Here is a 27,809-nt window from a genome sequence, read left to right as displayed (position 1 = left end):
ATACATTACGTCTTGGTCCTTTGCAGGGTTCCGGTTCCAGAGGTTAATCTAGATGGTACTTCCATTGCCGTTTTTCGGCGACGTGATGGGTTTTCTTTTTCTGGTGATACGCGCAGAACTCGCGAAGATAAATCCATTGGTAAGTATGATAAATGGTAATTCAGGATTATCTTTTCCAAGTTCTGATTAAACCTCTAGTTTAGTTGATTTTTTTTTCTCAGTTTAAGTAAGCAGACCAGTATAATACTAGAGAAATACACCCTACATTTAAATCTGATTAATCAAAGTTATATTTGAAAATTCTCTTCAATCTTTATTCCGGCGGTGCAGGTGATAGAGAGACGTCTAAAATCATTAGATTAGGGAAAGATACTTTGTATGGACGCTCTGGACAAGTCGGAAAGGGTGATGAAATTATTAAAAAATTATAAAGGTTTGTTGCCGAGCGAGAGAGGAATCATGGTGGTGGAACCGTGGAGGAAGTAGCTAAAAGAGCAAGCGAGTGTTATAGGGAAACCTTTAAGGGAGAGTGGATATCTTATAGCGCAGTTTTGGGAGGGTTCGATATGGGTAGTGATGTTCCCAGCCGCATATGGGTCGTAAATAAGTGTTGGTATTGGCCTCTGAAAGATGATTATGGCTGTATTGACAGTGGTCAATATGACTGTTCCATATATGCTTCCACTTTCGAGCACTGGATGTCGGAAGAAAGAAGAAAACAAATTGCTTACAAGTCGGTCTTTCTTGGTGCTAAGAGCTCTTTCTCCACTGGAGGCAAGGTAACAATTTGCTCACTCAGAAAAGAGCATTGCTCAAGTTCAAAGGAAGAACTCCCGATGGAGTCAAAACTTATTGTAGATTTAGTGGATGAATATGATGATCACTTTGATGAGGGGTGGACTTGCACCGAATCATTGTGGCAAGCAGTAAGTTCTTTACTTCTTTTATATTATAACTGTTCCTAATCTATTAGGTCTTTTGGACTTTCAGAACGAGGGTTGATTCTTCGTCATGTGGCGTTAATTTCACAGGTAGCCCAAACAGTTGGTCGGCCAGGTCAGCGTGCATTTGGAGCATCTGGAGTCATGCCTGCTTACGGTAAAAATACTAAAAACACTTTGCCATATCCAGCTAGGCTGAGAAGTAGTTGGAGGTGGATCAGTCTTCATGTTGTAATATTTATAATACCTAGAAGATAGAACCTAAAGTTCATCAGATTGATGAAGCATCTCCATTTACGCTAGAAAAGCAGAATTATAATGCTCCAAATGTTTAATGCCTAGGCCCCTAGTAGTTTAGGCCCTTTAGGGAGAGACATGAATCCATGATATTAAGAAACCTGTTTTGAGGCATATTCATTCATTATACCATTTAGGGTGGGTTTATAAGGGGTGTCTAAAGGTAGTGCAATTATCTATATATCCTTAAACAATTTAAATTACTAGAGTGCCCTTATCCTCAAAAACCTAAAATCAAAAATCAAAATAAATTTTAAACTTAAACATCTTGAACTCCAATTCAATCAAGAAATTCATCAAGCAAAGCAAACACGAACCGAAGTGAGCGATGTTGGAGTGCGAAATCCAAATCTCAATTGCTCTTAGATGTATTTTAGAATGTATATGTAACAAACCCATCTTGTTTTTGATTGATTTTATTTTGTTTGATCGATAGAACATGATTTCAAAGATGAAATTAGGGTTTTCAGTATATCAGTTCGGGTGATCTTGGAGTATCAATTTTGAGCCGAACCTAATGTATGATTTAGAGAAACACCATGTTCGGCTAATGCGACTTTGCTAGATTTTGTTCGAATTAGCCGAACCTAAATTCGTCAGTTACAGAGTGAAGTTCGGCTGATAACTTTTCAGCCGAACCTCAGTTTTTTGAAAATATACCTAGGTTCGGCTGACAGTTCTTCTGGTCAGTAGATCTGGGTTTTCAAAATTCAATTTTTTGACAGATTCAACTTATAAAAAGAAATTAAACCTCGTATAGAAGTCTACCTCTGATTGGAATCACACATTTTGGTCACTTCTAATCACTAAAATCTCAAAATTCAAAATCCAAGTTTTTTCACTTCTTCTTCTTCTTGTTCCTCTCAAAAACCCCAACTCTCTCACATAAATTTGATTTTCTACTAATTCACCACTAATAATTTAATTTTTGATTAATCCTTAAAATTTCTAGCTAATCAAATCTAATCATAATCATTAATACTAATTATATAAGGGTAGTTATGCTATTATCAAAAAAGGTGTATAAGGGGTGATGTTGTTTTTTATTTAGTGACACTATTTTGGTTTTATTTAGTATGCCTCAAAAAAATTCAGTATGCCTCAAAATAGGTTTCGATATTAAGCGCAGAAATTTATGTTGTAAGAAAGAAGCCCACCAGTAATGCCTTTCAAGAGCATCCATTTGACTAAGAGTAGCCTTAGGAGGCTTGAAAACCTGCATAGTCTTGCCTGCCTGCTAACCTTCCAATTTAGCTGTCATATTGTCTAAAATAGGTTGGCAATTCTTTTGTCTAGATTTGTAAAGTAGTAAAAGGATGCCCAAATATTTTTCACCTAGCTCCATTTTTGTTTATGCCCAAAATGATAGTAATATGTGTTCCTGCTAAAAAACAGAGAAACATAGTGGATTTCTGAAGAAACCTGTTTTGAGGCATACCACGTTTTTTTGAGGCATACTCAATGTTTACCCTAACACGTGTAGATTGATAAGGGGTGTCTAAAACTAGTTAAATTACTTACATAACCTTAATTAATTGATTAATTTACTTATTTAATTTAATTGATTTTATTTTTTAAAATTTTATTAAAACTTTTTTTAAAAAATATTATTTTTAATTTTTATTTAAATAATTAATTATTTATTTCTTTAATCGAAAAAAGATATTTTTTCCTTTTCTTTTTTTACTTAAATTTTTAGATAACCATTTTTTATAATAATAATTATTATTATTACTAAATATCATTATCATTTAATATTTATTTTTGGATAAGATTTTAGTATTACTATTATTTAATTTTTAATTTTAATTTTTTCTGAAATTTAAATATAAACTGAAAAAAAATTAAATAAAAATTAAATTTAAAAATATAAATAATAAGGGCATTATGGTCATTATCAAATATCGTTGATATGGGGTTATTGGTTTTATTACCTAGTGACTCTATTTTGTCCTTATTGAGTATGCCTCAAAAAAATTTGGTATGCCTTGATAGACGCATTTATGTGTCTAATATATCTCAATTGTATATATTGTTAGTGCTCGATTTTATACTTATTTGGTTATTTTATGTCTTTGTAGGTGTTTTTGGAGAAATAAGCTTTGGCGGGAAAATTGGCTCGAAAAGTGGTATTAGCGCTCGTAGGAGAAAATTACTATTCGTACCCCCATTTTAGATAAGGGGTAGCTTGTTGATAAGGGGAACCTCACCGCTTTTTGCACCCCAGACCTGTTATTTACACCCACGGCTAAGGGCACCCTACTCTGGATAGGGGACTACCTTTCTTCACGGCTTAAAGGACAAGATTTTGGCGGGAAATTGAGTTAGAAAAGTTTAGTCGCATCAAACTTCCCAGGATTCGTTTCTGTTGAATATTTGTCGAATTTTCTTGTTGGACTAGGTTCGTATGGGCCTGTTAATCTCAAACAGGGATGGTATGTGATTCATAGTTGGAAAACAAGCAAGTTTCCATGGTTATCTCGTTAAATCAGAGAGGTATTTGTTCTCGGCTTCTTATTTCATTCTTGGAGAATACTTCCCATATTATTTTTCCATCTATCTATGGAAAGAATTTAGATGAGCACAAAATACGCGTAGGGTGAAGAAAAAGAGAGTTACGTGGGTTGTGGATTAAAACAAGGCTTGGAGAGTATTACGGGATTTTGGTTGAATACATGGAAGTTACCGGTTGGAGATAAGAGGATATTGGTAGTGGTTTGATTCGATATTACCCTTGAGAGAGTCTGGGACGTTGGATTATACTTGGAAGACGCGTGAGAAGCAAAACAGGGAGTGTTTGAAGCCGCGTATGAGGATATGGAAAGAATAGATAAAACCCGTAACTTTGGAAAAAATAAAGAGGAGATTTCTTGGAAATTAAATCGACCTGTGGGCTATAAGAGGAGTTGGGATAGCTCATAGAAGACTTACGCTCACTTTGGGGAAGTTTAGAACAGAACAGAGCACAAAAACACCAAGTTGCAGAGATACATGTGAGAGGAAGAAGAAGAACTCAGAACAACAGTAAGAGACAGTCGCAGAATCCATGGCCTTTTCTTTCAAATTCAATCAATTTGTCACAATTTCTGTAACAATTATTCAGAGTTGGCAACATGTGTTAGGGTACTTTGTAAAAGTGGTTCGTAACAATTATATCCGTTACAAACACGCTGTTTTATACCTTCTCTTCTTTTTAATCAACTTTTGAGCAACAAACATGTATTTTGAGCAAGTGATTAATATGAGGAGCTAAACCCCATTTCTGAGGCGATAGAGGAAGCTATTTTTCCAACAAAAAGTGGTATATTCTTATTTATGTATTTATCGCAATTATTTTTATGATTGTTTTGCCTTGAGTGAAAATTGTTTGAATGATTCTTGTTAAGCAATTGTTATTTCTTTTGATAGAGCATGCTTTGACCTAGATTTTTGATGTTCTATGCTTCGGATTTACACTTGTTATTTTGAGAATCTACTTGTTGCAATAGTTTAGAATCAAATTGAACGAAAAAATTGCATGAATATAAATATTGGATTAAATCACTTTGAACTTGGAAAATAGTGGAATCTTAGCATCAGTGTTCTTTTAATATTGATATCAACTTTGATTGAGTTTGCTATAATTTTTAGTGAGTTTTCTATTTTAATATTAGAATTTAAGTCTAATTAATATCCTTCGCAAGTCTGAGAATCGAACCACTTTTACCACTATCTGCAAAACACATCAATTTTTGGCGTCGCTGCCCGGGAGCAGTTGTGGAATATTGTAATTAGTATTTTTGATTTGTAAATAGTTTGGTTTTTATTTATCTTTTTTAGTCTTTTTGTTTAACTTTTTAGTTCCATTTGACTTGTTTTCTGTTTTAGAATTTTGTTTCAGGTACCTTTTTGAGGATGATGACTCTTACTCAGGAGACGTCACCTAAGATGACACTGGCAGAATATAAGCGTATAAATGCAAATTCTCAGGCAACCTCATCAGAGATGACGCTTGGTGAATATAAGCATAGGCAACGGTATGGAGTTTTTGCTCCACAAATGGTAAGTGAAGAATCACCTCTAACTATATATGAGAAGTATTACAAACACACACCAGTTAGTTTGGAACAAAGATTGAGAATTCTGGAATACCAAAGATTATATGCTGATGATGATCAGTCTTGTAATGACTCTCTGTTCCAGACAGAAGATATAGATGACCCTATGCATGATTGTGTGGCTGATTCGACTAATTCCATAGATATATCTATCTCACAAGATCATTCACCCGACTTACAGGTTGTTTCTAGACCCCTAGACTTCCAAAATTTACCCAATTTAGGATTATAATTGTGCGCTTCTCAAATTTTGTTGGATCACTTTGCATCCAAATACCTAGAGGACTTGCCTGTTCCTTATACCGTGCATAAGCCAGTTGATATTTCCTCAGACCAAAGAGTATCCCCATATTATGTTCTTTATGCACTTCCTTGTGAAGTAAAAACCAGGTTTGGGGGTAGCTTTTTCTTTTTGATAGTTTCATTTTCTTTAAGGAATCATAACATAAGTGCGAAACTGTCATTTGCAAATACTGTATTTTGGGTTGATCCCGAAATTTCCAGGTTATTAGTTTATGGGGATCCTTTATATATATTCCAGTAGGTAATTCTATTTTCTTGTTTTATTTTTATTTGTTTATTTTCGAGTATGAATTTCCCATATCAATTTTTACGTTGGATGACTCGATTACATTAAGGACAATGTAATGTTTAAGTGTAGGGAGTGGTTACCTTTTTACTTTTCTTTTTCAGGATTTTTCTTGCAATTTATGGCCAGCTGTTGAGCGGGTCTAAAAAAATTGAAAATTGAAAATTAATAAAAAATTATGACCAGCTGTTGAGCGGGTCTATTCTTTTGTTTTCTTATCAATTTTTGATCATCTGTTGAGCGGGTCTAAAAAAAATTGAAAAAAAAAGAGAAAAAGAATTGCATTTTCATGTTATGACCAGCTGTTGAGCGGGTCTTAAGATTTGACATATGGTCAACTGTTGAGTGGGTCTATTCTTTTGTTTTCTTATCAATTTATGACCAGCTGTTGAGCGGGTCTAAAAAAAAAATTTGAAAAAAAAAGAGAAAAAGAATTGCATTTTCATGTTATGACCAACTGTTGAGCGGGTCTTAAGGTTTGACATATGATCAGCTTTGGAGCGGGTCTATTTCTCTTTATTTTGCTCGAAGACTAGCAAAATATAAGTGTGGGGGTGTTGATAAGCACGTAAATGCTATATTTTATACCCATATTTATATTAGTGAAGACTTGATATTTTGGCTAACGATATTATGTTAGTGCTTTTGTAGAAAGTACATGGAAACCAGTTCACTCCGAGAAATAAACGCTTAAGTTAAAGCTTAAATGGCCTTTGCGGCGAAAATCACAAAATATGGCTGGCATGGTATCTTCATATATCAGCAGCATGTAAGTCATCTCCCAGCCAGAGAACGATACTAACGGAAACAGGGAATTATCTTTGTTTATTTGGTCGAGCAGTTAACAAGTTATTTCTCCAGAAGCAGCAACTTCATTTCTTGTCAAGAGAGGGTTATGAGCACTATCGTTTTGTGACTTATGCTACTGGTGGAGAAAGGTGCCATGACCAGGAGAGGATGGATGTTGTATGTGTGATATTTCAGTCGTACAAGGAGCTGGTTTTGTTGCCATAGACGAAAACTAGAAGGGTTAAGAGCTGAAAATGAACGTAACAACAACATCGATCGAGTATGAGGAGATGGAATCTAGGCAGTCGACCATGAACAGTGATTGAGTTTGACAATGTTGTTCGAGTGGCAGCATACACAGTGGTGGTGGTCTCTTTTACCTGCAATGGCCGTGGGGGTCTTGTGCCGAGATGAAGAGTTTAATGCCGCTGTCGTTGTTGGCAGTCACTGGAGTTTTTGGTGGTGGATTTATCTAGTGGCTTGGTGTCTTGAATATCGAAAACGAGGAAGCTCAGGATGGATGGTTGCTGGCATTTGCATTCGCAGATCAGGTAGATAAAGGCGCTAGTGGTGGAGCAGGTAATTTGGGCAGTGATTATGATTGTCGGTATACAGTCTATAACTGAGCTTAGAGAAGATGGAGTTTTGGCTGCTGCCATTAATGGTGGTGGTTGATTTCGGGGATAGTCTGGCTGCTTGTGTTGTAGACAAGCTCGAGTAAACAAAGTCAGAGACGATGATGAGAGTTAGCACGGGTTAAAGGGATCTCAGTGAGGGAATTTGTCTTTGATCAAAGTTCAGGGTTTGCCTGAGATGCTCTTAGTTGGATGGTGGTACGGTGATGCTGTTGTTGTGCGAAGAAGAGCTGTGATGGAAGGGAATAGAAGAAAAACGAGCAGTGAATCAAACTGGTGGTATACGGTGCTGGTTTTGGTTGGATGGTGGAATATCTCCAGAGTTAACGATGGATACATCAAGCAGGTGATGAATCGATGGTTGATTTGAGCTGGCTCGAGCTGATTGCAGTAATGGTGATGCTTCCTATACCTCGAATCGGTTATGTCTGAGATGGTGTGAAAAGAACTAGATGGCAGAAATGTTAATGACGGTAATGAAAGTCGAGTGTGCTGGTGGTGCTTTCTGTAATGAGTATGGTTTTGATTGAACTGCGATTGACAGTAGAAGCTAGAATTGGATCTCACTGAAGTGTATGTGAGAATTATGAGTATGTGGCTTGGGTTAATTGGTCGAACTGGTGGAGGAAAGTGATAATAGGGTCAGAATGCTGAAGATGTTTGTTGACTGGAGTTTGGAAGGTGCTGCTGGTTTGCAGTCGAGCAGTCTTGAGATGTAAGTGAAGATGGACTCAGCGAAGTTGAGTTTTGCTGCTGAGCGATGAATATTCGTGGTGTTGGGTGAGAAGTATGTTGGCTGATTTGATCCGAGAGGGCTTGTCGGTGCTTGTACAACGAGTGGTGACATGGCTCAGAAGCTTAAGAAGTTGGTTGTGGTTCTGTGTTTGGATATGGCAATCGGAGCTGGTAATGGACCCGAATGTATTGGGCCTTGGAAAATGTTGCTAGGTGTTGTGTTCGACTGGAGGCAGCATCTATATGAGGGAAACGAACAGAAAGTAAAAAGGGGAGGCCGGTTTTGGAGTTCCAGTTTGGGAAGCTGCGGCTACACTGCCATTTGGGAGATTAGGGTTTGAAGTTTCATTACTCCTATTTCGTTTTCAATTAGCTATTGATTTTATTTGAGATTTATTTATGGTTTTTGAGAAATCCATGTCGAGCTAATCCATGTTAGGGTAAGGATGAACTTGTAGGTTGAATTATATGTATTTTTGAATAAGGGTTTTCTACCAATGGAACTTAATGCTAATGTTTTGTCTCTCTATCAATGTTTTATCTTCTAGCTATATTTTTCATGTTCTATTCCATGTATAGTCCATAGTTAGATTAGTAGAAGAACTCATTGAACCTTAGCGATAATTGATTTATGAATATTTCTTGACTCTTCATGCCATGTATGATTAGTGCTTTTAAATTCTACTTTAAGGTGAGAACAAACAACCGTTTTGATAATTCTTGTCAATCATTCTTTAACGAAAAATCTTCCATGTATGAGTAGCTAGGTTTGCTATTACACATGAGTAAAATGGAGACCCTTTGTGATTGAATGCGAGTAATTTGCATGTAACGGATTCTTGGAACCCTAACATCTTCCTATTCTTGGTTACGACTTTCCCATTGATTCTATTTTATTATTATTGTTTCGTTTTCAATTTCTAAAAACCAAAAAGAAAAATTTATTTATGTTTTTTTTATTAGAGATATTGATTACAGTATTTCCACCACTCCTCATGGGAACGAACCGTACCTGCTAGTGTCTACAATTTGACACCGTGCACTTGCGGTAAAACAAAGTCGGTTATCCAACCCATCAAGTTTTTGAAATCTTTGTTGAATCCAACTAGGACTACTCGTCCCTCATGTATCAGGTTAGCTGAGACGGAAGCAACTTATGAACATAAACCTGGGACCTTACAGCTGCTCCCAATCTTTTTAGGGAAAAAAAATGAAAACCCCTATTTCCATGTTAGGGACTTTGAGGAAATTTTTAGTACCCTCAGGATTAGAAACCTAGATGGCGATGCTTTGAAACTTAGGTTATTCCCCTTTTCCCTGAAAGATAAAGCTAAATCGTGGCTATATAGTTTGGCTTCCGGGTCAATCGAAACGTATGAACAATTTACATCTGCCTTTTTGAACAAGTTTTTCCCTAGGCACAAACCATCGTTTATTAGGACGCAAATCTGCACGTTTTCTCAACAGAAGGGAGAAACTTTGTATAGGTATTTGGAAAGGTTCAATGATTTATTAGCCCAATGTCCTCATCATGGTTTAGAGAAGGTTAGGTTAGTTCAGATCCTTTATGAGGGTTTAGATTATCCCACTACAACCACAGTAGAATCTATGTGTACTGGTGGATTTGAGAACCAAACAGTTGATGACGCGATGACATATTTGCATGAAGTCACCGAAAAGACCCAACAATGGGAAAGTAGTAGGGGACCCCAGAAAACAATTCTTCTCGGCAGAGGAAACGTTAATAGGGTAGAAGGAGGCTATGAATCAGATGCCAAAATTGCTGCTATAGCGAAAAGGTTAGAAGCTTTAGAAGTGGGTAACACTAGTGGTAGAGTGGAGCCTTTTTGGGAAGGTCAGAATAATGAAGAGAAAGCCAATGCTCTATATAATAACACTAGGTTTGATAACCGTCAGAAGTTTGACCCATATTCAGAAACCTATAATCCTGGTTGGAGAAACCATCCGAACTTTTCATGGTCTAAGGGACAGAGTCAGGATCAGTCTAATAATTCTAATGCTCCCCTAGGTTTTGGCTACACTAGGAATACATCAGGCCCAGAAAATAAAACGACGAGCTTAGAGGAATCTATTAAGATGTTAGCAAAAACTCAGGAAATGTTAGCACATAGCCATGTTAGTTTTCAACAGGAAACTAAGCAGAATTTTCAAACTAATGCTCAGATCCTTGCTAAGTTAGAACTTCAAGTCGGCCAAATAGCTAAGACCTTAAGTGAGAGAGATAATGGTAGGTTCCCTAGTCAGACTAATCCCAATCCTAGAGGAGTTCATGAAGTAGGTACAAAACCATCGAATCAATTGAATGCTATTAGAACCCTTAGGAGTGGTAGAATAGTAGAAAATCAGGTAACCATGCCCGATAGTGAACATACTGTAGTTCACCCCTCAAGACCACTAGCTAAGGAAACTGATAAAATTTCTGATGATGCCAACTCAGTTCCTGAGAGGTCTGATTCTGTGCCTAGAGCCCCATTTCCTCAGCTATTAGTACCAACAAAGAAGGAATCGAATTTTAATGACATATTGGAGGTTTTTAAGCAAGTTACCATAAACCTTCCTTTATTATATGCAATTAGGCAAATTCCTGCTTATGCCAAGTTCCTTAAGGATATGTGTACGCGAAAGCGAAAACTTAGCTTCCATAAGAAAGCCTTTTTAGCTAGTCACGTAAGTTCAATTATTCAAAACACTACAACTCCAAAGTACAAAGACCCAGGTTCCCCTACCATTGCTTGTACAATAGGTAAACACCGGGTAGAAAAATCTTTACTTGACTTAGGAGCCAGTGTGAACCTACTTCCGTACCATGTGTACTTACAGCTAGGACTTGGTGAAATGAAACCTACTCAGATAACACTGCAGTTAGCTGATAGGTCTGTTAAAATTCCTCGAGGTGTTATTGAGGATGTCCTTATTGAGGTCGACAAGTTATCTATCCAGTGGATTTCGTGGTCCTAGATACTCAACCTGTCCCAGACCCAGAGAACCAGATACCTGTGATTTTAGGTCACCCGTTTTTAGCTACGTCGAATGCGATCATTAACTGTTGAAATGGTGTGATGAATTTATCTTTTGGTAATATGACTATAGAGATGAACATTTTTAATATCAGTAAGCTACCTTATGATCTAGATGACACATGTGTTGAAGAGGTCAACATGATAGAAGCCTTAGTTCAGAAGTCATTACCAAACATTTTATTTGAAGACCCATTAGAAAGTTGTCTATCCCATTTTGGTTTAGATTTTGATGACGATAACACTATTGAACAAGTGAATGCTCTATTAGATTCTACCCCTGTGTTAGACACTGATAGATGGAAAGCTAGGTTTGAACTGTTACCAGTTTCTGAGACTACCCTAATTCCTTCTTTAGAAGAGCCCCCAAAGTTGGACCTCAAACCACTACCCGATACTCTACGGTATGTGTTTTTAGGCCCATCTGAGACTTTACCTGTGATTGTAGCTTCCGATTTGGATAGTGATCAGGAAAGTAGGCTAGTAAAAGTACTTCAAGACAATAAGGAATCTTTAGGGTGGACTATAGCAGACATTAAGGGTATAAGTCCTATTGTATGTATGCATTAGATTCATTTAGAGGAAGACTCCAAACCTTCTAGGGAGATGCAACGTCGACTGAACCCTAACATGAAATAGGTAGTTCGAAAAGAGGTTCTTAAGTTGTTAGATGCGGGTATTATTTACCCAATTTCAGACAGTAAGTAGGTCAGCCCTGTTCAGGTTGTCCCCAAGAAATCAGGTATCACTGTAGTCCAGAATGATAATAATGAATTAATCCCAACCCGAGTGACCACGGGATGGCGTGTGTGTATTGACTATAGGAAATTGAACAAGGTCACAAGGAAGGATCACTTTCCTCTTCCTTTTATCGACCAAATGCTAGAGCGATTAGCTGGACATGGTCACTATTGCTTCTTAGATGGCTACTCTGGATATAATCAGATCGTTATTGCCCCAGAAGAGCAGGAGAAAACCACTTTTACCTGTCCCTTTGGTACCTTTGCGTATAGACGCATGCCTTTCGGGCTTTGTAATGCCCCTGCGACTTTTCAGCGTTGCATGATGAGCATATTTTCTGACATGGTAGAACGGTTCTTAGAGGTCTTTATGGATGATTTTCCAGTGTTTGGTTCATCTTTTGATGAGTGCTTTCATCATTTGACATTAGTATTGACTAGGTGTAAGGAAAAAAAATTTAGTGCTTAATTGGGAAAAATGCCATTTCATGGTTGAATCAGGAATTGTCTTAGGGCACATCGTTTCTTCAAATGGTATAGAGGTATACAAAGCCAAAATTGACCTTATTAAGACTCTACAGGTCCCAAAAACCGTAAAAGATATTAGGTCATTCTTAGGGCATGCAGGTTTTTACCGTCGATTCATTAAGGATTTTAGCTTGATTTCTAGACCTCTTTGCAATTTGCTTGCAAAAGATGTTAAGTTTGTCTTTGATGATGCTTGCTTAAAGGCTTTTGATAAGCTTAAAACTTTACTCACTACTGCCCCGATAGTCCAGGCACCCAACTGGAACCTACCCTTTGAGATCATGTGTGATGCTTCAGATTATGCTATAGGCGTTGTGCTAGGTTAGCGAGAAAACAAATTACTCCATGTGATTTACTATGCTAGCAAAACTCTAAATGATGCCCAAATGAACTGTACAACAACCGAGAAGGAATTGCTAGCCATCGTGTTTGCCTTGGATAAGTTTAGATCCTATTTATTAGGTTCTAAGATCGTAATCTATACTGATCATGCTGCTTTGAAATACCTTTTGTCTAAGAAGGATATCAAACCTAGATTGATTAGATGGATCCTTTTGTTACAAGAATTTTGTCCCATTAGAGACAAAGAGGGTGCAGAGAATGTAGTAGCAGACCACTTGTCTAGGCTAGTTGTTAGTTCCCATAATAATTCCCTTCCTATAAGGGATAGTTTTCCTGATGAATAATTGTTCTCTGTTTCCCAATCACCTTGGTATGAAAATATAGTGAATTATCTTGTTACTGGTCGAATGCCTCAACATTTGGGTAAGCAAGATCGTTCTAGGTTTTTAGCCGAGGTTAAGCATTTCTTTTGGGACGATCCTTATCTGTTTAAGTATTGTCCGGACCAGATTATTAGGAGATGTGTATCTGAGAGTGACCAGTCTAGTATTATCTCCTTTTGTCATGAACATGCATGTGGGGGTCATTTTAGTGCTAAGAAGACTGCTGCTAAGATTTCGCAGTGTGGATTTTACTGGCCTTCGTTGTTTAAAGATTCCCATAATCATTGTGTTTCTTGTGAGCGTTGCCAGAAGTTAGGAACCATTTCCCATAGAAATATGATGCCTTTGAACCCTATTTTAGTGATTGAGGTCTTTGATGTGGGGAGCATTGATTTTATGGGTCCATTTCCTATTTCGTTTGGCTATCTTTACATACTTGTCGCTGTAGACTATGTGTCTAAGTGGGTTGAGGCGGTTCCGTGTAAAACGAATGACCACAGGGTCGTAGTCCAGTTTTTGAAAGAGAATATACTTACACGTTTTGGTACTCCGCGAGCTATAATTAGTGATGGAGGTTCACACTTTTGTAATAGACCGTTTGCTCTTTTGATGAAACAATACGATATTACCCATAAAATAGCAACCCCATATCACCCTCAGACTAGTGGTCAGGTAGAGGTTTCCAATAGGGAAATTAAACGTATTCTAGAAAAAACAATTAATCCAAATAGGAAAGACTGGTCGTCGATGCTTACTGATGCCTTATGGGCTTACCGTACTGCGTTTAAGACACCCATTGTAATGTCACCTTATCGTTTAGTGTTTGGAAAGGCATGTCACATTCCTGTTGAGTTAGAGCATCGAGCCTATTGGGCTATTAAGAACTTAAACTTTTCACTTGACAAGGCAGGAGCTCAATGAAAGCTCCATCTCAATGAGTTGGACGAGATTCGTAGAGATGCATACGGTAGTGCTAAGGAGTATAAGAAAAAAATGAAACTTATGCATGATAGGAATATTTTACGAAAGTCATTTTCTCCAGGTCAAAAAGTTCTTCTATATGACACTCGGTTGCATCTATTCCCTGGGAAGTTGCGTTCTCGATGGACCGGTCCTTTTGTGGTCCGTACTGTTTTTTCTCATGGCGCTCTTGAGATTGAGACACCATATGGTAGTAGTTCTTCGAAGGTTAACGGTCAGCAATTGAAGCCCTTTATAGAGCCTTTTCCTACAGGTGATGTTGAGGAGGTCCCTCTGGAGGACCATGTTTACCTTGATTGACCATCGAGGCGATTTTGTATGTTGTATATTTTTTTGTAGGTTTTTGGTTACACTTCACCCAGGTACTATCTTTCCGACTTCTCTTTTTACTATTTCCTCATGTTACTTATATTTTTGGTACTGTTCTTTAATTAGAAACATTGAGGACAATGTTAGATTTAAGTTTGGGGGTGGGGTAGAACTCTTTGTTACCTTTTCGTTGCAATAAATAAACTCCAGAGCCTAGAAATTTATCCCTATGAAGGATGACACTAACCAATCTAAGTGGATGGAATCATTTTGGTTGTAGGAGTTGAGGAACCAATCTGACTAGATGGCAACATCTAAAGAGTCTATTCATAAAAGCACAGAGCTCAGGTGTTAGAAATAACATGGTAGTTTCGCCATGTCTCATTGAGTCCTTTTCACTTTTTTTTTTCTTTTTAAAATATGTTTCTCTAAGTGATTAGGTGGGGCTCACGATTCAAGTTGTTACCATTGCTAGGGTGAAATAGAGTGATTCAGATAGTCATGAAAAAAAAAAAGAAAAAAAAAAGAAAAAGAAATTGAGACCAGACCATCAGACCAACTGGAATAAATTCAATAAAGTCGACCACTGGAACCCTTGTACATGCCAGTTGTGTTGACCTAAAGTTAGGATTATCGACCACTGGTACCCTTGTATATGCCAGTGTGTTGATATTAGTCAGACCGGTATCTCAGTCCATTAGGATAGGTTCATTATGGAAGTGGCCTTCAGACAGATATGAGAAACACCGTTCACCTTAGTCAACATCAAAACCATCTATGTTTTCCTATATCCATCTTCTTAATCTATCCATGTGATTTGTTTGATTCTGAGTTTGGATGCGACTATCTGAGTAGAGCTCTGTCACTTCATATGAATTTTAGTATGCTTGAGTGCGAACTCGTGTACAACAATTGGAATTTCGCATCAGGGTACTTCCTTCTGTAGTCAATAAGTATGCCAACCAAGGAAATTATTTAGTCCCTTCCAAGGTTCTGTGTAGATAGCTAGGGTCTGGAGTATAAATATTTTGTTGGTATACCTCTGGCAAGCCCTCCGGAGACAACACTCTGCCACTAGAAACACCTAGGGGTTTAAAGGCTTATTGCATACGCTAAATGCAATCGGCGATGCCTGCGACAGTGAGTTAGGATTTTATTTTCTGGATTTGATTTGCTCGAGGACTAGCAAAAATAAGTTTGGGAGTATTTGATAGACTCATTTATGTGTCTAATATATCTCAATTGTATATATTGTTAGTGCTCAATTTTATACTTATTTGGTTATTTTATGTCTTTGTAGGTGTTTTTGGAGAAATAAGCTTTGGCGGGAAAATTGGCTCGAAAATTGGTATTTGCGCTCGTGGGAGAAAATTACTATTCGGACCCTCATTTTAGATAAAGGGTAACTTGTTGATAAGGGGAACCTCACCGCTATTTTCACCCCAGACCTGTTATTTACACCCACGGCAAAGGGCACCCTACTCTGGATAGGGGACTACCTTTCTTCACGGCTTAAAGGACAAGATTTTGGCGGGAAATTGAGTTAGAAAAGTTTAGTCGCAGCAAACTTCCCTGGATCCGTTTTTGTTGAATATTTGTCGGATTTTCTTGTTGGACTAGGTTCGTATGAGCCTGTTAATCTCAAACAGGGATGGTATGTGATTCATAGTTGGAAAACAAGCAAGTTTCCATGGTTATCTCGTTAAATCAGAGAGGTATTTGTTCTCGGATTCTTATTTCATTCTTGGAGAATACTTCCCATATTATTTGTTCCTCTATCTGTGGAAAGAATTTAGATGAGCACAGAATACGCGTAGGGTGAAGAAAAAGAGAGTTATGTGGGTTTTGGATTAAAACAATGCTTGGAGAGTATCACGGGATTTTGGTTGAATACATGGAAGTTAACGGTTGGAGATAAGAGAATATTGGAAGTTGTTTGATTCGATATTACCCTTGAGAGAGTCTGGTACTTTGGATTATACTTGGAAGACGCGTGAGAAGCAAAACAGGGAGTGTTTGAAGCCGCGTATGAGGATATGGAAAGAATAGATAAAACCCGTAACTTTGGCAAAAAAAAAAAGAGGAGATTAAATCGACCTGTGGGCTATAAAAGGAGTTGGGATAGCTCATAGAAAACTTACGTTCACTTTGGGGAAGTTTAGAACAGAACAGAGCACAAAAACACCAAGTTGCAGAGATACAGGCGAGAGGAAGAAGAAGAACTCATAACAGCAGTAAGAGACAGTCGCAGAATCCGTGGCCTTTTCTTTCAAATTCAATCAGTTTGTCACAATTTCTGTAACAATTATTCAGAGTTCGCAACAGTTTTGTGTTAGAGTACTTTGTAACAGTGGTTCGTAACAATTATATCCGTTACAAACACGCTGTTTTATACCTTCTCTTCTTTTTAATCAACTTTTGAGCAACAAACATGTATTTTGAGCAAGTGATTAATATAAGGAGCTAAACCCCATTTCTGAGGCGACAGAGGAAGCTATTTCCAACAAAAAGTGGTATATTCTTATTTATTTATTTATCGCAATTATTTTTATGATTGTTTTGCCTTGAGTGAAAATTGTTTGAATGATTCTTGTTAAGCAATTGTTATTTCTTTTGATAGCGCATGCTTGGACCTAGGTTTTTGATGTTCTATGCTTCGGATTTACACTTGTTATTTTGAGAATCTACTTGTTGCAATAGTTTAGAATCAAATTGAACGAAAAAATTGCATGAATATAAATATTGGATTAAATCACTTTGAACTTGAAAAATAGTGGAATCTTAGCCTCAGTGTTCTTTTAACATTGATATCAACTTTGATTGAGTTTGCTATAATTTTTAATGAGTTTTCTATTTTAATAGTAGAATTTAGGTCTAATTAATATCCTTTGCAAGTCTGAGAATCGAACCACTTTTACCACTATTTACAAAACACATCATGCCTCAAAATAGGTTTCTTTCTGAACATTTATGGCCTGATCGAACCCACTGGAAAATAGAGATAAATGTTGTTGTAAATACCTGGTTTCTCAAAGCTTCTTATAGAAGCTAGTCCAAGTCTTCTATACTTGGTACAAATATACTCCCTCCGACCCTATTATAAAGGCGGAGTTGTAAAAATTTGTAGTCCCATTAGATAGGCAGACTTTCAATTCCAAGATGGGTTTTTCCATATATTGCCCTTATTTATTATAGGTAGTTATCACCACATTTAAGTTAATGTTTTTAGTGTTGGAAATTGTACAAAGGATAAAACAGGAAAGAGGATGGAAATGTAAGAAATTAAAAAAAAATCTTATTCTAAGAGAAATTCATTTTTCCCTCTGTATAATGGGGACGGAGGGAGTACGAGGAAATGTTCACAACTAACGATATTTAGTCAATGTCTTCTTTTCACTAATTTAAAATATTACAATGCACAGTTTATTTATTTATAATGCCTTTTTATCTCCAGCTATGTCACTGGGCTGGGCTCCAACTTCGCGTCTGCCAACTATGATTGGGTTAAAGTCCCGTGACGGGGTCGTACTTCTGAAAGATGGTAGCTTTGACACAAGCAAGCCTCCACGTATGCAATCACCGTTCTTGGGATCTTGTCTATTTTTATTGTGTATGTTACACGTTTTGTTAGATTTAAATTACTGTTATGGTCTAATTATGCAGGTAAGGGTCTTGATTTCCCAGTGATGCAAATTAAGTCTCTTGCATTTGTTGGTTTGGAAATGCGTTTCTTTCCAGAAATTGTAATAACAATCAAGGAACTTATGAAAGACCATGAGGAAGTGAACGATTCATGTCTTTGTGCCGCCAAAGTAGTAGACCTTTTGATGTGTAAGAAACTGGACAGATTCAGCCATCCTTACTACCTCATGGGAGGATATGAACGAGCCAGATCAAATGTTCCCCCCAAACTTTTCTTGTGGATTATAACCAAAAGTGGTTACTTCATGGTTGAAGATGGAATCAGCATTGGTTCATCATTTCAGAACACATAGTCCGCCGAAAGTTTAGTCGAGAGTTATCCAGTAAAACTGCTGTAAGCATTGTTGCGCCAAAGCTTGCGGAAGCGTTTAGGTTTGCACTGCTACGAGGTAGCTCAATATCGCCAAGAACATAATCACACACACAAGAAGAACAAGTATGTAATGAGGTTGAATCCTCGGGAAGGAATAACAATTTTATATATATCACCGTATAGGTTGGAATATACAAACCTCAAGCAGAGAAGAAGAGAACTCTTACTAGTTCTGGTGTGTTTTTCTCTAGTTCTCTCTACGGCTATTTATACACATCAATAGGACTTGACACATTCCTTAACAAGGATTACTTTCCTACAAGTATAGGGTTTCCTAACTTAGCTCTAAGAGACAAACCTCTTAAGCTTTTATACTTAGGATACAAGTACTTAGTTTCCTTAACCAACTAGATTTCCTAATCTAGTCCTTGACCGACCTACCAACAATTCTTCACCTCGGATCATGCATTCATGCATGAGACGATCAATAGATAAAATCACCTCCATCTTCCAACGTCGATTGAACCATCACTGGCTGCCTACGTATCCTCAATAGGAATCAAACCCGACCGCAGTTCTCTCAAATGGCCTTGCTAGAAGACCTCCACCAGGTTCCTAAGAACCTCTACCCCAAAAGGGTCTTTCAACAAACCGAAAGGATGTGGATTAATTTCGAACAATGTCGAAACTTGATCCCAGATACTATTTTAGTCAACATATCAGCTGGATTGTCTTTAGTATCGATCTTCACAAGTAGAATATATTCATCTTCAAGAATTTCTCTCACAAAGTGAAATCATGCGTCTATGTGTTTGGTTCTAGCATGATGCACTTGATTCTTAGCCAAATAAATTGCACTTAGACTATCACAATGCACAGAAAGTTGGTCTTGTTTTTTTGTACAACTCCTAAGTCATCTAGTAAACCTTGTAACCATATAGCCTCCTTAAATGCCTCAGTCGCTGCCATATACGCCGCCTCCGTAGTTGAAAGCGCCACAATAGACTGAAAGATTGATCTCCAACTTACTGGTGCCCCTGCTACAGTAAATACATACCCTGTAGTTGAACGTCTCTTGTCCAAATCACCAGCATAGTCAGAATCCACATACCCAACACACAACTGATTTTTTACTTCTATCCTTCACAAACTCCAAGCCAACATCAACTGTACCATAAAGATACCTCAAAATCCATTTCACAGCATGCCAATGTCCCTTACCAGGAAAATGCATATAACGGCTGACCATACTAATTGCATGTGAAATGTCCGGCCTTGTACATACCATCGTATACATCAAGCTACCAACAGCCTCAGCATATGGGACTTGGGCCATATACTTTCGCTCTTCTTCAGTAGTGGGAGACATACGAGCATTCAACTTAAAATGAGCAGCAAGGGGAGTACTTACAGATTTAGTTCCTTCATAGACACCAAACTTCTGTAACACTTTCTTCAAATATGCCTTCTGAGACAAACAAATCTTACCCTTCTCTCTGTCACGTTGCCAAGAATCTTCTTAGCCTCTCCCAGATCTTTCATCTCAAACTCAGATGACAACTTGCACTTCAAATTATCGATCTCTTTCTTGTTATTCGATGCAATCAGCATATTATCGACATACAAGAGAAAATATGAAAGATCCATCACGTAGCTTCTTGATGTATACACAATGGTCATAGTGACTTCTTGTGTATGTATGGCCAATCATAAAATGATCAAATCGCTTGTACCACTGTCTTGGAGACTGTTTCAGCCCATACAACGATTTTTTCAGCTTGCATACACAATCTTCTTTTCCAGCAACCTTGAACCCACTCGGCTGAGTCATATAGATCTCCTCTTCTAGATCACCATGTAAGAACATCGTCTTAACATCTAGCTGAACTAGGTCTAAATCATATTGTGCTACCAAGGCCAACAAAATACGTATTGATAAGTGTTTTACCACCGGAGAGAACACCTCATTGTAGTCAATCCCTTCTCTTTGGGTATAAACTTTTGCAACTAACCTTTCCTTGTAGCGTACTTGATTCGCCGAAGATCCTTCTTTATTAGCATATACTCACTTAAACCCTATGGCCTTCTTACCGTTCTAAAGCTTCATAAGAATCCATGTGTCATTCTTGTAGAGAGACTCCATCTCATCCTGCATTTCACCTTCCCATTCTTTACACTCTACACTGCGTACAACTTCTAAATAGGAAGTAGGAGTACCATCTTCAACAACTGGTAATGCATAATAAATGTAATCATTCATCCAACCAGGCTTCCTGGTTGATCTTCTCGATTTGCTGGTTGCTATGGTTTCCGTGACCGTAGCTTCTGTATCTTCTACTGACTCTTGTTCCTCTTCCTCAACAGTGTCACTATCATTTGGAACTTCAGTAGTTACCTCTCTTGAAGATCCAATATCTTCAGAAGTATTCTGAACAGATACAAACTTAATTGGATTTGGTGGAGCTGCATCAATCTCCACCTGCTGCAAAGTCTCACTAGTACTGGTTCTTCTGTCCTACACTTGCCGAGAACCCCAAAATTTTACCCTAGACATCTCATCAAATGTGACATCTCTACTCATGACTATCTTCTTCTCAACTGGATTCAAATCTTGAACCCTTTTACTCCACTCTTCATATCCACAAGATTCCTTTCACAGCACGGCTATCAAGCTTGTTTTCACTAACATGATACCACGCAGGACAACCAAAGATATGAATTAAGTCATAATCATAAGTTGGTTTACCAAACCACTTGTCTATAGGAGTTTTACCTTCTAATGCAGCTGATGGCAACCTATTAATGAGGAAGCACGCATACGTAACTGCCTCATCCCAAAACGCTTTACCTAATCCAGCATTAAATAACATACATCGTACCTTCTCCAGAAAAGTACGCTTCATGCGTTCAGCTACCCCATTTTGTTGCATTGTCTTCTTAACTGTGAAGTTCCTCTTTATCCCCTCATCCTGACATACTTGCAAGAACGGGTCACTCTTGTACTCTCCACCACTGTCCGAATGTAGTACTCTGATCTTTCTGCCAGTTTGAGTCTCAGTTGCCTTTTTCCACCTCACAAAGATTTCTAGGACTTCATCCTTAAGCCTCATGGTGTACACCCATATGCGCCTAGAATAATCATCAATGAACGACACAAACAAATGTTTCCTTCCCAATGATGCATTCTTGGAAGGACCCCAAACATCTGAGTGAACATAGTCAAGAACTCCACTAGTATTGTGGATAGATGTGCCAAATCTTGTTCTTGTTTTCTTTCCCTTAACACAATGTTCACAAAATGCTAACTTGCAGGCAATAGCACCTTTCAACAAGTCTTGTTGAATCAACCTATGCAACGACTTCTCACCTGGATGTGCAAGTCTCATGTGACATAGCTTCGTCTTATCGGTAGATGTTCTCTCGATGTGTTCAGAAATAGACACATCCCATGTTGTTGTACTCCCAATCAAGTAATACAAGTTATGATGACGTGTGCCCTTCATGATTACCATAGATCCATATATTACCTTTAGAACACCATTTTCAGCGACTATCTTATAACTCTTAGCTTCTAAAGTTCCGAGTGAAATCAGATTCTTCTTTATGGCAGGTAGAAATCTTACCGCCTTCATCTCTCTAACCATACCATCATGCATCTTGATACGAACACTACCAATCCCAATCACCCTGCAGGTATGATTTTTTTCCATACGTACTTCTCCATCAAGATCTTCAAAACTTGAGAACCAGTCCTGATATGGACATATATGATATGTTACTCCAGTATCTAATATCCATGCACCATCTGTAATAGCACAAGATGATGGTGTCACAGTTAGCGAGAAATCAGAAGCATCATCTGATTCTTCATTACCTTTAGCAATGTTCACCTCGGTATTACCGTTATCTCCTTCTCTCGCCTTAGACTTGGTACAATCCTTAGCCCAATGACCAAAGTCATGGCACCAAGCACACTCATCTTTCCGCAGTCGCGTTCTACTCTTAGAACGTCCTCTACCTTTACCATAACCACCAGTCTTCCTTCTCCTATCTGTTGAACGACCTCTTGCAAGAAGCACATCATTATTAGCTTTACTTGCAAGGTCTTCACGGTCCATATTCCTGAACTCCTCACTACGCAATGCTGTAGTGACCTCAGCGTATGTTATCTTATCCTTGCCGTGCATTAATGCTTTAATCACGGGTTCATACTTTTCAGGAGGAGAGTTTATCAGACACAAAGCTTGTTCCTCGTTGTCGATTATCTCATCTTAGTTAACCAACTCAACAAGAAGTTTATTATATGAATCTAGGTGCTCGGTTAGGGTTTCACCTCTCTTCATGTTACAGCGATACAAATTCCTTTTAAGATGTATCCTATTGGCCACGTTCTTCACAAGATATTCCTTCTCTAGCTTTTCCCAGAGATCCTTAGTTGAAGTCTCATGATGATAATTAACTCTTACTGTAGTTGCTAAACACCCTCGTATCGAAGCAAGACATAATTTATTCGTCTTGTTCCACTGCTTTTCAGCCATCTCCACTGGCTGACCTTCTAGAGCTTCTTCTAGGTCAAGATGAACAAGAGCACCCATTACGTCCGTTCTCCATTAACCAAAATTATTGATTCCTGTAAACTTTTCTACCTTGAGTTGTGATCTATGTGAATGAAGTATTTCTTCTTTTGTTTCTTTATATTTATTTGTGGACTCCGAATGTTCTCCTAAAGGATTTTTCGGATCTTCGTCCCCGTCAGCCATTGTTCACAAACAACCAAATATAGATAAAAAACAGAACCTTTGAGATTTGTATTACCTCAAGCAATCTTCAGAAAAAATACCTTCACTTCTACTGCAATTCGAGTACCCGTATCAAAGAGCGTCTCCTTGCTCTGATATCAATTGTTGCGCCAAAGCCTGTGGAAGAGTTTAGGTTTGCACTACTACGTGGTAGCTCAATATCGCCAAGAACACAATCACACACACAAGAAGAACAAGTATTTAACGAGGTTGAATCCTCGGGAAGGAATAACAATTTTATATATATATCACCATATAGGTTGGAATATACAAAGCTCAAGCAGAGAAAAAGAGAACTCTTACTAGTTCTGGTGTGTTTTTCTCTAGTTCTCTCTATGGCTATTTATACACATCAATAGGACTGGACACATTCCTTAACAAGGATTACTTTCCTACAAGTATAGGGTTTCCTAACTTAGCTCTAAGAGACAAACCTCTTAAGGTTCTACACTTAGGACACAAGTACTTGGTTTTCTTAACCAACTAGATTTCCTAATCTAGTCCTTGACCGATCTACCAACAAGCATTCGCCTGGAGGCGATTCTTAATAAAAATGTAACTTGTAAGTATACTGTATACCCACTCATTAGCTCATTAATTTTTTTTTCTTTTCTTTTCTTTTCGTTTTAGTAATTAGTTTTTTCTTATTTTGTTCAGGTACAATAGTTGAATTACCTACTAAGGTGAAAAGTAAGCAAGAACATTTTCTACCAGAGCTTGTGAAAGAGGAGTTAGATGCCTTGCCTGAATATTCGAAGCAAAGGCCGAAGGCTAGGGGAACTCTTAAGGAAGACACAGGGAAAGGGACTGTAGCATCTCCAAATGTAAGCTATTTCAACTTTTTAGTAACGTTATTTTCTTTTTCTTTGGATAGCCTTAAGAGTCCAGAAGTCATCATCTTAAACCTCTCTGCATAGCTAAGCCTGCGTTTAGATTATTATGAAAAATGCTCTTTAGATTTTGTAGTTGTTGTAAACCTGGTTAAACTGTTCCAGTGGCCAATGAGATCTTGCAAAAGAAACATCTAAAGAATGAACCTTTGACTTTATAGTTCATTGACGCCTAACACATGGTTTATCAGTTTTGCATTTGGGGATATAGTCCATGTCACTCAAACCTAGGCGATCTAACATACATGTATAAAGCCTGCCACATCTTTCTTAACTTTATATTATTTCAGGCAGTGATTCTCCGCCTCAGTTTCTTAGGGTCACCAGGTGAAATTAGGTTGTTGCCTAGACAAATTAGTATTTTGAGAAAAAATTAAATGTGTCACGCAAGAAACAATATTGGTTGATGTTGAAGTTTAAAATGTGGAATGTGTCTGGACGTCATCTAAGAAATGCTTAGGTGTCTCTAGGTGTGGCAGTTTCCTATCACCTTGCCTAGTGCCAAGACATTCCATTATTCAAGTCCACTATTCTTTATCTGCTTGTTTATTTGATGACCTTACTAGTAATTTGTTAAAGCAATTGACTTTCAGAAGTTGGAGATGAAATCAAATCAAGCCAATGCTGTAACAAGGTTGCTACCTGGATGGGTCAGTCTTCTTTGTATTTTTACTGTTGATGTTCACCATATCTTAGCTCTGTATTTGTTCTAGTTGTTTCTTAAGCTCTTGCTTCAAATTTTCTTTTCAGTTTGTGAAGCCAATCCCAGTCTTTGCATTTACTTTCTCTTAGGTTTTCTCCTTATATCTCGATGAAAACTAGGAGCCATATGCATGTTTCTTGTTCTTGCATGTGCAGGCTGAAGCAAAGGACCCGGCAACAGGTTCGTCATATTACTATCACGTAAGTACTAGGAAATCCCAATGGGAGATTCCTTCTGAGAATTTTGGTAGTGCACAACCTCTGTATTTACCTCCACAACAAGATTGGATTGAGACATTAGCATCAGGTGGGTGGTAGATTGCTTTATTCTTTTATCATTTAGTTTAAATGAATTTTGTGGTTGGGAAAATACTTAAGAGTTCTTTTCTTCCAAGTTCCAACAGGTTGCAGATACTACTATAATACAAAAACAGGTGTATCACAATGGGAGGTCCCAGAATCACTCAAGAAGGTTCCCTTGCAGCACAATAAAGAGACGGCTTCAAAGAGTACAGTCAACAAAAATGGGCAAAGCCCATTCTTCATGCAAATTAAATGCATGGGATGTGGTGGATGGGGATTGGATCTTGTCCAAGCTTGGGGGTAGTGCAATCATTGCACAAGGTATAACTGAATCGGTGCTCTCTCTCTCTCTCTCTACATGTTCACAAGGATGTGGCCTGTGAGAGTTTTGCATTCTCAATTTAGGATAGTATATCTAACTCTATTCATAATGCTCCATTCTAACTCTAGCGTCAGCCAACTGTTACACACAATTCGGCAAGTCTTTTAGGAGGTATAGAACCATGCATATCTGACCCGCACCCCTGCAGCCATCTAAGCCACAAAGCTAAACACCCCTATGTTTTTGTGTATCTCTTTGATTCTTTCTTCTTTGAGGATTATTTGTTGATGAAAATCAGATAGACAAAAAGTCAGGGTCAGTGTACTGCTCTTACTTTCACCTGTCAGGAGTGTGTTTGCGTCTTTTTTTAATTTTTAGTTTGATCCCCTTAACTCCTAAATAACTTGAAGTTTTGAACTGTTAATGAGCACAAATACTAGAGTAAGAATGTTGGATACGGAAGGGAAAAGGAGAGTAGATCGAAGCATTTGCTGCCTATTTCAAAATAGTTCGAGATGTGAGTAGGACTGTTTATTATTTACATCATTTAGGATGCAAGCTATTGATCCATGATGTCTGCAGCTAACCTGACACCATGAAACCATCTGAGATTTCTTCACACAAAGACCTTAGGGATAAGAGTCATGTAGTTATTCTACATGAAGAAATGCCATACTTATTTGTGACTATAAATACTTTGACATACTTTTTGCTGTACATTTCTCTTTACCAAATTAAGTCTGCAAAATGATCCAAGCACGAATGCATGACACATTTGCATTAACTACTATAGAGGCTGTTCCATTTTTGTGGGTATCCTATGATTCAGTGCACATTTTCATATTGAAGATCTTATATTGAAGTGGTATGGAGATCAGAGCTTGTTATTTCTTTCAAAAGTTATCTTCTTGTGCTTCCTGCATTTGCTGTTTTGTCACCCAAAATGATTGGTCAATCCTCTTTGTTCATGTTACTACTGTTACGTTGTTATACGAGTTGAAAGTCCTGAAAGTCCTACATAACTTCCCTTTTTGTAGAGCGTACTGAGTTTGTCATGACTAACATATTACAATGCTTGTTCTTCCTTGCAAGGAATTTGAAAAGCGCTCATACCGATGCACCAAGTGGTGGCTGGTAGTTATCTGCCCACTATCCTGATTTTGAGTTAACATAATTGGTCAGTAATTTGTCGTGTGCTCTCATCTTTGCGATGTGTTGGAAAATCTAGACTATTCTATTTCAAGATATTAACCAGGTCATCTTTTATATCTTCAATTTACAGGGTTGTGGTTGTGGGACCGAACGGAGTACAACCACGAGCTGTAGATACTAACTGCAACAGTATGCAACTCAACATTAGATTTCTGTTTTTTTCATCGTAAGATTAGAATAAGATGTATTCTCTCTCATACATTAGAATAAGATTCACATTGTTATGGGGCTCCCTGCAAATCACAACCAATAAAAAATGATGCATGAGTTCGACTAGGTGTCTGGATGAATTTCATGGTGAACTTCCATTGAGGACTATTAAATGATTGACGGATAAATTTTGCAGCATTCCTTTTAATAGAACTCCGTTTGAACTTCCATTGAGGACTGTTAAATGAATCCTTCTTGTATGGTCCAATAGAACTATGTTTGTAGTGTTTCGCGTATAGTGTTTCGAATGTAGGTCTTCAAAGGTCGTTCTTTTATTGATGACTTGTGCCGAAATCAATCGCCTCACTAAAACTTTGACAAGGAAACACCTAGTGGGACAAAATCTTGGTACAACTATTCACATGTAGTACTTCACATGTTGTCTCGTGCTTTACATGTAGTTCATCACATGCAATATGACCTTCAAGGGCCGACTAGTCTAAGTTAATTGCCTCGTTAAAACTTCGTTAGGAAAACCCAGAGGGACAAAACCCGAACTAAAGAAAAAGAGTACAATATTATACAAACTTATAACATAGTTGGACTCGAATATGTTGCCCCATTAAAATTTTGACAAGGAAAACCCAGTGGGACAAAGCCTTGAAGAAGGGAAAAGAGTACAACGTGACAGATGCAAGTAAAGGTGATCCGTTCCTGATGATCACTTTGCTCTGTTGAAGTTGACTAGTTTCTTCACAGCTCCTAATGCAGAAAATGCTCGTTGGAAAGACAATAGCCTTAGCTAGGAAATTACTTCCCGGTGTTTTGTTGTTGTCTCATTAAAAAAATTTCCGAGTAACAAAACCTCGTGGGAAAAAGAAACCTTGGTGAAGGAAAATAGTTCAACACACCATTAGATGCTCCCCCTGATGTCAGACAATATTCATTAGTCTAATCCAGTCAAAAGGAGTTTATCACACTTTACTTTGGTGACTTGAATGTTCATAGGACC

The 27,809-nt window shown here is 37.8% G+C and overlaps 1 protein-coding gene and 2 pseudogenes across 1 annotated transcript; 2 read left to right on the top strand and 1 right to left on the bottom strand.

The window, feature by feature from the left end:
- The window catches only part of LOC113272464, a 40,051-nt pseudogene extending 21,652 nt beyond the window's left edge, over nt 1-18,399 (top strand).
- LOC113276689 lies at nt 9,522-9,621 on the bottom strand (annotated as a pseudogene).
- Nucleotides 18,400-22,996: 4,597 nt separating the features above from the next.
- On the top strand, nt 22,997-25,417 carry LOC113272463 (WW domain-binding protein 4-like). Its single transcript, XM_026522292.1, has 5 exons — nt 22,997-23,051; nt 23,876-24,042; nt 24,702-24,758; nt 24,967-25,117; nt 25,215-25,417. Exons 1-5 carry the CDS (start codon nt 22,997-22,999, stop codon nt 25,415-25,417), a joined length of 633 nt encoding a protein of 210 aa, XP_026378077.1.
- The last annotated feature ends 2,392 nt before the right edge of the window (nt 25,418-27,809 follow it).

This window comes from Papaver somniferum, chromosome 4, assembly GCF_003573695.1.
Source record: "Papaver somniferum cultivar HN1 chromosome 4, ASM357369v1, whole genome shotgun sequence".
NCBI classification, from domain to species: domain Eukaryota; kingdom Viridiplantae; phylum Streptophyta; class Magnoliopsida; order Ranunculales; family Papaveraceae; genus Papaver; species Papaver somniferum.
The sequence above is the reverse complement of the archived record's forward strand: the minus strand, read 5'-3'. Positions and strand labels throughout refer to the sequence as shown.

Coding starts and splice junctions, on each gene's coding strand:
- LOC113272463 (XM_026522292.1), top strand. CDS start 22,997: ATGAACAAGAGCACCCATTACGTCCGTTCTCCATTAACCAAAATTATT. Junction 24,043..24,701: donor GGACTGTAGCATCTCCAAAT/GTAAGCTATTTC, acceptor ATTGACTTTCAG/AAGTTGGAGATGAAATCAAA. Junction 25,118..25,214: donor GATTGAGACATTAGCATCAG/GTGGGTGGTAGA, acceptor AAGTTCCAACAG/GTTGCAGATACTACTATAAT.